The sequence below is a fragment of the Lepidochelys olivacea genome (assembly GCF_965140295.1).
Source record: "Lepidochelys olivacea isolate rLepOli2 genome assembly, chromosome: 11".
NCBI lineage: Eukaryota > Metazoa > Chordata > Testudines > Cheloniidae > Lepidochelys > Lepidochelys olivacea.
This window is the reverse complement of record NC_140421.1, coordinates 57,956,781-57,966,591: the sequence shown is the minus strand read 5'-3', so window position 1 is coordinate 57,966,591 and position 9,811 is coordinate 57,956,781. Positions and strand designations below refer to the sequence as shown.

The following is a 9,811-nucleotide window of genomic DNA, read 5'->3' as shown; positions in this document are numbered from 1 at the left end:
ATTTCCATTGTCTGAGCCCAGGAGTAGGGAACAGGTGTGTGAAAATTTGGTAAAAAATTATTTTGATTAAAAAAAAAGAGAGAGAGAGAGAGAGACTGCAAGCTCAGCACCAGAATGCACTAGCGAATGTGCATCCACCAACAGTTTTGGATGAACTATAGACTTTGGTTTTACACAACAGCCAGAACTAATTGCACATATTGAGACATTACTGTCCTTAGTATATTAGAGAGACAAGGCGGGTGAGGTCATATCTTTTATTGGACCAACTTCTGCTGGTGAAAGAGACAAGCTTTTGAGCTTACACGGAGCTCTTCTTTAGAAAGCTTCTCTCATGTGTATTGCTGCTGGTTAGGCTGGGCATGATCCCTCCACATCCCTTTTTCCAAGGAAGGGTTTTTATTATGCTGCGTGGCACATAAGCTTTTAAGAGGATGAATTAATGAGCAGAGGCAGATGAGGGAAGGGCCTGGGAATTAATCTCTTGGTCCTATACCTATGGAGAGGGAGTATGGAGGCTACTCCAGCCATGTGAGGAAGCTCCACAACTGTTCTACATCCTAAAGAGGTGGGAGGATTTCTCTTTCCCAGCACCCTCTGCCCAGGACCCAGCCTGGCGACTTGAGCTGGGTTTAAGATTTGTCCTTTAATTTCCAATACAATTTATGCACACTAAACCTGTTATGAAAGATGGATGTACATGTGATTAGAAGTCTTTCCACCGATCTTCTGTCCCTTCTCCATATGTATAGAGGGAGTTCAACATTGTTGCATAGTAACTGCTTTTGCCAGCTTCAACTTGTAAATCAAGCTCTTGTCTATATTTTACCACCCGTGCAATTTATAAAACCAGAGAGCGAGGAAAAACTTCAGTACTTGAAGGGATTTCAAATTGACTTTCAAAGTGAAAAAAATTAAGGCTGTTTTCATTTTAAAAGAAAATAGCACAGGGAACAGAGTTCTTTTCCAAAGAAACCCTTCCCTTTACACAGATCATTCCTAAAAGAGATTGTGTTAATAACTGGCATAAAGTTAGCTTAACAATTTTTGTTCCATTTGACACTAACCTCTGAGTGCCAAGTTCTGTTTGCCATATACATGACTCCTGTTGAAATTGATAGAACAGAATCTAAAGGAAGAATTTGTCCTTGCATGATTATAACATTAATTTGGGCAGGGTTATTTATTCCTTGACTGGCACCCAAAAGAAACCCCCACCTGAAGTCACACAAGGAAACTGTAATACACACACACACACACACACACACAAAATCAAAGACCTAAATGACTGTTTAACATAGTGTGTGTGGGGGGGGGGAGGGAAGATATCTGGTTCTTACTGTATATAATCAAATTTCAGGCAACTAAGTTATAATGCTTTAAATAATGGGCTTCAAGACTGAACAGAACCTTATCACGTACAACTCACCCAAATTCTAACACATGCTCTTAATCACTTTTCAGTGTTTGCCTTTTGTGTAAAATCACTTTAAAAACATGGGTTAAAGTTGTTTCATAGCTTTACTCTCTCAGTAATACGCAACATGAACATTATAGTGTTATTAAGAAGTCAAAAATAACTTAATACAGTAGCTTTATAAGATTTTCAGACGGCCAAACTTTCAATAATTTACCTTTTGTTAAGTTCAGAAAATTAGCACATTTGTTAATCAAATTAATTTAAAAAGTAGCTTTTCAAAATAAAAGCAATGCTTTAAATAAATATAGTCTTTTATACCCATAGAACGCTGAGTTCTGTTAGAGGAAACACAAATACTACACTGAAGCACAAGACTGAAATGAACACCATGAGAATACATGAGCGGGACCCTATTAAGGATGACAGGATAAGGATTCATTTGTTGTCCTGCATCTCTGCTGTGTACATTAAATGACAGTACAGTAGCATAATGGAGTTAATTCTCAAAACTACCGTAGCGATTTGTTGTCTCATGACATTTATAATTGCTGCACAAGAATGCTGCTCCCCTGTATTTTCAAGCCATTTCTCTATGCTATATCCTCAGCAATTCTGCAGACTTACATCTCTAGCACAGAACACTTCTTAAAACTGACACACTGTGGCCAGATCCTGCTTACCTTACTCACCGGACTTAAGTGGGATCACTGGTATGAGTAAGGCAAGAAAAAATTAACCCATTCTCTAAATTTCATATAAAGCTCAGTTTGTGAAGTCTATAACCTTCCTTCAAATATTGGCATTCATGAATATTTCAGAATTACTGAAGATCACTGTCATGTTATTTTATCATTGATGACTACTCACAATTCTCACTCCATAACTAGAGGGCAGAAGCTGTGTTTATTATTACACATGTTAAATGCATTTCTGCAAAGATCGCAGCTGTTCTGCAGAGCTAAAATGTTGCACTGACCTTCTTGAATGAAAGAAGTTAGCTATTTCTTACATTACTATGTATTATCTGAATATATTTCAGATACATGTATTTCAAAGACTAGCTAAAATTCTATGAAATGTCCATCTGAAATCCAATCAGGAACTATCTAGAAATTCTGTTTAATATTTCATTTACTTATTTTTAATTGATCATTAAAAATGATGTTGAGGATTTGTAGCAATCCATTAATTTCACCCTTACAACAAATGGTTATTTGTCAGTGAAATCTGTTTTGTTTAATTTAAACAGAATATATTAAAAGTTGTAAATTAAATGACAAAGGCAGGAAAGTCAAACGAAGCACAAAATTGATACAATAAGTAGTCTATTTGTTTTGATCTTCAGAATTAACATATGTGTTCAAAGATGACAAAAGAATAAATTAGTAAATGGATAAAGCAACTCTTAAACGGGCTTTTCTAGGATTCCACACATATGTTCTCTCTCTCATTCACACTCCCCACCCACTCCTCGGATTTATTAGAAATTTCACTACTAAAGAGTTTAACTTAGATAAATTAACTGCATTAAAATACTGACATTGTGAGGATTTTAATACTTTCAACACCCTGCAAGAAGGCATTCCTGTGTGAAATTTAAATGCTTTAAAAAAATAGTTTAAAGTTATTGAAATATATGACAAATATGACAGCTCTGCCTTCTCTCACAACCTGCCATTCTCATCCCCAGTATCCTTCTCCTCTATTGCCTCAAGGCATCGTTTTGATTTTGCATCCACATTTCCACTTCCAGTTTTGCTCAGTCCACATGACAAGCAGGCCAGCTGGATCTGCTTCATATTCTCTATGGCTTCATTCTTGGCATTCTTCAGCAGATCTCCTTGTCCCTAAGAGTATATAGAAATACACAAAGAAAAAAAGGCATGAATAATATAGATCGTTAAGAACTTAAAGTGGAGCTGCTGTTCTCATGTCCTCGTTAAAATTATTTTTTATGGTGGAACACGGTTCAAATTCATCCAGCTTTGTTTCAGTTCCACAGTGGGGCCTACTATTAATTTCAGCTCAGACAGAAGGGAGTGAAATCGTCTGGAAGCTTTTTAAATGCACCGTACCTTTAGCCAACATAAAAGGCAGCAGAAGCAGTCATAGCAGTGAGTTTGATGAGCTGGGCCTGCAGATTCAATGTCTTATAAACTATTAATTTGAGAGACAAGGGAGGCGAGGTAATATCTACATTCTGTTGGTGAAAGAGACAAGCTTTTGAGCTTACACAAAGCTCTTTCTTCAGGTCTGGCAACAGAGGGTGGTCCCATAAAAGATATTACCTCAGTGACCTTGTCTCCCTAATATCATAGGTCCAACATGGTTACAACAACACTGCATACAACAATGAAAAAAACTGATTGTCAGTAGAGGGATTTTATAGTCATTTATACCTTTTTCTAGCTAGTTCATTGTTCTGTGGACTGGCTGAAGGGGCAGTGTATTAAGGCGAAGCCTTTGGGAGTGCAGAACCCAAGGGCCCCATCAAACCACAGCAGCAGTTTGTTAAGCTGATCTCAAGGCAGAAGCATCAGTGGAAAGACCCTTCTCCATATTAAGGGGGAAAAAAACTTGATTTAATAATAATGAGCTAGGAGTTCTCTCAAATAGATGAGAAATCAATACATTATAGTAGGCCTGCCTGTTTATACCCAGGCCAGTGACAACCGTAACTGAATCAATAGAAAATTGTTCTCTTCAGATACGTCACCAATGTATGTGCTGGAATAGTGATTCTACAAAACCACCACCACACTGCTACTGCCAGTGGCTCCATTACTCCACTCTTTGAAACAAATGAAAATGTTTAATCATCCCAAATCTTATAGGTGGGGTAAATTGGGGGGAATTTTAGTACTAATGAAAGCCTTCTCACATAGCCCTGTTAACACCCCTTAGTCATGGCTGGCTATCCAGTCCTAAGCCTCTCGTTGACAGAGGTGTGTTTACGAGATGTGCAAACATTTCTATGTACCATGCTGAATCCATTCAACCCATTTCATCTGTGACCTTCCAGCAGACTAACATGAACCCAGGATTTGATGCACAAAAAGCTTCTTTTATACCATGTCAAAACACTTCAAAGGTGAAACTCAATCCAGTTTTTAAACATCAGAGAAAATACCGATCTTCAAATATAATAAACTGTGTGTCTCATTCTTTGTCACAGACACAATGATGAACAATTAACATTTTTGGAGATTTCAAATAAAAATAAATGCACTTATGTTATCTACATTACAACATAGAGAGGCCACTGAGAAACGAGAGTTAGAGAAGTTACCAAAATATAAAATGAGTTTACTCTTTGGTCTATACGACACATTAATAAAAAACAATAACAATCATGCTACCAGACTGACATCTTTTGACTGCTTAGCAGACTTACAATTGCCCCCCTGTGCACATTAAAAATAAAAGTCATCTACCAGCAAGAACACCTGTGTGTCTATATTTTGTATTAATTGTTTGCTTGCTACAAATGCAGTGTGTGGATACCCATAAAATTTGGAAAATATATATCCCCCTTTGAAAGTTTATAAATACATAATTACAACTAGATAGCTGTTTTTAATTTGAGAACAAGGAGAATTATGATACCAAAAAAGTGCGGTTAACACAGTCAGAGCTACACAGTGTAGGACACACACACACACACTTATAATATCCTGGCCTCCTTCAAACAGTTTTGTCCGAAAGGGAGTGGGGGTGTTATATGGAAGTTCCATTAACATGCTAATGTTTAGAAGTTCTGAAATGAATATTGATATTTTAAATTGCATGAAGTGACAAGAATGAGTGTTACAAAATAAATGAATAAGAGCAGGAGATTCTGCTAGATATTAAAATGAAGGGTTATCAAGAGCTTGAGCTGATCTTCTTAATGTCAACATGAAACCAAGTGCAGCTTTAGGTACATCATTGCATACAGTTGTTTATACTTGCATTCAAAATGAAAAGATTTCCACTTGCTTTTCTTGTAAATCCATTTTACTAGTTACAATTTTCTAAAACAATTAAACAGAAGTTATGCCAGACTGCAAGAGGAAGTTCCTTTAAAATATAAGGAAAAACTGAAATCTGCAGGATAAATTTACGAACGTGTCCTAGACTGGGGCATAATGGTACTTCAAGCTTCCAATTTTCCATCACCCACATAAAGGGTCATATTATTTTCCACTGTAATTCTGGCATCTCTCAAGAGACAGAGATGCTAGTCCTCCACAGATAGAACTATGGATGATTTCTCTGGGATGGGGGCTAACGATTGTAGTCCTATGGGTGAAATTGGAGTCACACTGAAGTTAATGAGAATTTTTTGCCATGGACTTCAATGGGATCAGGATTTCACCTCATGAGTTTCAGTGTGTGTGCAATTTGAACCAGATCCAATCATATACAGCCTTTCCAATGCAGATTATTACGGTTAGGAGTAATTAGCATGGAGATCTGTATGGGTCACATGGACACCAGTGTACATTGATGATGCTTTTCCTGCACTGCTGTGTGCCCATGAAAAGCTAGTTATGCCATTTTGTATGTGGAGCCAAGAATTTAGTCATAATACATTAGTTACTGGACAACAGGAACAAGAATTGGGTGACATGTTTAAAAGCTGGGCAGAGTCACCAGAGAATCCTGCACAGTAAAAAGGAAGCTCCCTTAACACTTTTCAGGGATATATATAAGTGAGCCCTAAACAATGTGCTTCACATCTTGCCCATTAGCATGCACGTAACACAGAATCTCAGGGCAGGAGATATTTTAATGAAGATTTAGGGCCAGATTTTTAAAGGCAGTTAGATACCTAAATACGCAGATAGGTGCCTACTGGGATTTTCAAAAGCGCCTGACTCCCCTTGAAATCAATAGGATTTAGATTTCTAGGCACCTTTGAAAATCTCACTAGCTATCTACACCCTTAAGTGCCTAAACACCTTTTAGAGATCTGGCCCTTACTGACAATAACACCATCTCTACATCTAGGCAATCTAATCTAGTATCTTGTATGCCATATATGTTGTGTGAGTTCTTATAGAACAAATCATATGTAATGGGCTGGAACCCATGGTCAGGACCCTGCATATCTTCAAAGGGTGATGACCCCAGCATCCCTTGTGGTATTCTAAAGGCACTAGATAGATATGGGTAAGTAAAAGGCTGTCATGAGAGTGATTATACATCATAATAACGGGAAGCACTGCACAGCTAACATTGCTCTGCTTCTCCCATTCTCCAGCACTGAAGCAGGCAGGATTTAGCCCACAGTGGTGACCTTCCATTGCAGCATGGTACATAACTTGCACACTGTATTGTTTCAACCCTGGTAAACAAAAGCAAGAAACAATGGTAGCTGGCAGAGTTCAGCACTGGTAAACAATGTTTGGGAAACAATGGCAGTTGGAGATGTCATCTTAGCCCAGTGCACGAGAGCCTGATTGCTTCATTTCCTGATGACATGGACTTGTTCTGATGAACAACACTAAACAGATGTTAAGAATCAGATTTAATAAAAAACTCCACTAAGAGTAGCTGTGTGCTATTCCTCATGAAGCACTAAACTATAAAGAGAGAGAAAGCTCAATCTGACTGTTATAGGAATATGCAGGTAGATACACTTAGAAGACTGGAATCTGGTGAGCAGCAAAGGTTTAAAGAAGTCAGTAAATAAAATCTGCACCACATACATTTCAGAGAGGTGTGATTATGCTTTTAGGATGAAGGTTGATCTTGTGATTAAAAGCCTTGATCTTGATTGGGATTCAAGAGACCAGGGTTAAGTCCACGACACTGCCCCAGACATTCTGCATGACTTGGCGGAAAGTCACTTCATCTGTTTGTGCCTCAGTTACCATATCTGTGAAAGGGAGTGCTGTGGGGCTAAAGTCATTGTTATTTACAGAGCACTAAGTTACTACAGTGACTGGACCCTATCCTGGTAAGTACCTAGAGAGATGGACTAGTGGCAGCATCTGAGACCTAATGTAATGATTTCTTGGTACCCAACAATTATGCCAAAGTTGATATCATGAATGTAATTTGAAATAGTTTGCTTTGAAAGGGATGAAACATCTAGGCTCTACAATCTTCCATGCCCCCACAATACAGCCCCATCCAATGCTGATACTTGGCATTATCGGTAATCTGTTGTTACAGATTCAGCCATAATGGCGTCAGTCCGCCTGATGTCACTGCTATGTACGAAGACTACAATTCCTGATGTAACAGTTTTGAATATGTATTAGTGCTCCACCCTTACCATTTTTTACGATGTTTGTATTTGACTATTACAATTTGCCAATAAGAAAGACCTCAATTTTAAACACAGCCAGGCAGTGTCTTGAAGATTATGATTTGATTTGTATCCGGTATAATTGTGTGTGTATATACAAAAAAGCTATAAAACTCTAGTCCAAAATTAATTTAGTGATTTGGCTTTTACCACGTTTAGGCTACATTTTTATACAACATATGATCTGAGGCTTCTTTCTGAGAAAAGGAGGGGATCCCAAGCTGCTAACTGTTTTACTCCAGGAAGAGTTTTGTTAAATTAAATAATTCCCATGCAGTAAGTTAAATTTGTGCTGTTTGCACCCAATGGGAGTTTTGCCATTGATTTCAGTGGTTCAGGTCCTATTCCCCTGGCAGACTCATAAGCATATGTACCGAAAAGAGCAAATTTTCCATAATACTTTTTTCAATATATGACAAACCTTTCCCTATTACCAGGATTACTACATACTCACAAAAAATAAGTCAGTCTTAGCTTTCATAATATGTGCTCTGATGAAATTACATAGATGCTTATGTCTCATATCTGCTTAAAAGACATATAGGGCAACATTTCCCAAAGATTTGACTGGCAATGGAGTGGTGTGGAAAAGCAGTGGGCCCCAACCAAGACGTCAGGAGTAGGAATCCACTGGAAACATTGGCCCAAATCCATGGCCTGACACTTGGAGTGCAGACTCATGCAGTTCTAATCGCTACTGTGGATCTTCTGAGCTCCACAGGAATACTGGCCCAATAGCTCTCTACTTACAATGGTGCATGCAAATAAGACAAGCAAATATGTAGCTAACATGAAATGAAACTGTTCAACAGTACATGGAGTCAATAATTTTCATCCCACCATCAACCTCAGCCTGGACCAGTCCACACAAGAGATCCACTTCCTTGACACTACAGTGCTAATAAGCGACGGTCACATAAACACCACCCTATACCGGAAGCCTACTGACCTCTATTCCTACGTACATGCCTCCAGCTTTCATCCAGACCACACCACACGATCCATTGTCTACAGCCAAGCTCTACAATACAACTGCATTTGCTCCAACCCCTCAGACAGAGACAAACACCTACAAGATCTCTATCAAGCATTCTTACAACTACAATACCCACCTGCTGAAGTGAAGAAACAGACTGACAGAGCCAGAAGAGTACCCACAAGTTACCTACTACAGGACAGGCCCAACAAAGAAAATAAAAGAACGCCACTAGCCATCACCTTCAGCCCCCAACTAAAACCTTTCCAGTGCATCATCAAGGATCTACAACCTATCCTGAAGGACAACCCATAACTCTCACAGATCTTGGGAGATAGGCCAGTCTTTGCTTACAGACAGTCCCCCATCCTGAAGCAAATACTCACCAGCATCCACACACCACACAACAAAAACACTAACCCAGGAACCTATCCTTGCAACAAAGCCCGTTGCCAACTGTGTCCACATATCTATTCAGGGGACACCATCATAGGGCCTAATCACATCAGCCACACTATCAGAGGCTCATTCGCCTGCACATCTACCAATGTGATATATGCCATCATGTGCCAGCAATGCCCCTCTGCCATTTACATTGGCCAAACCGGACAGTCTCTACGTAAAAGAATAAATGGACACAAATCAGATGTCAAGAATTATTACATTCAAAAACCAGTCGGAGAACACTTCAATCTCTTTCGTCACTTGATTACAGACCTAAAAGTTGCAATTCTTCAACAAAAAAACTTCAAAAACAGACTCCAATGAGAGAATGCTGAATTGGAATTAATTTGCAAACTGGACACCATTACATTAGGCTTGAATAAAGACTGGAAGTGGATGTGTCATTACACAAAGTAAAACTATTTCCCCATGTTTATTCTCCCTCCGCCCTCCTATTGTTCCTCACACTTTCTTGTCAACTGCTGGAAATGGCCCACCTTGATTATCACTACAAAAGGTTCCCCCCCTTCTGCTGGTAATAGCTCACCTTACCTGATCACTCTTGTTACAGTGTGTATGGTAACACCCATTGTTTCATGTTCTCTGTGTATATAAAATCTCCCCACTGTATTTTCCACTACATTCATCCGATAGTGAGCTGTAGCTCACGAAA

General features: G+C 38.8%; 1 protein-coding gene across 2 annotated transcripts in view; it reads right to left on the bottom strand.

Moving 5' to 3' along the window:
- Nucleotides 1-2,643: 2,643 nt before the first annotated feature.
- Nucleotides 2,644-9,811, bottom strand: part of PLCL1 (phospholipase C like 1 (inactive)) — a 314,879-nt gene continuing 307,711 nt past the window's right edge. The window contains exon 6 of one of the 2 annotated variants that reach the window (XM_084643314.1): nucleotides 2,644-3,267. In XM_084643314.1, the coding sequence (XP_084499440.1) occupies nucleotides 3,085-3,267 (183 nt within the window). In that variant the 3' untranslated portion in view covers nucleotides 2,644-3,084. The remainder of the gene's footprint in view (nucleotides 3,268-9,811) is intronic. The other variant, XM_084643315.1, reaches the window with a different exon arrangement.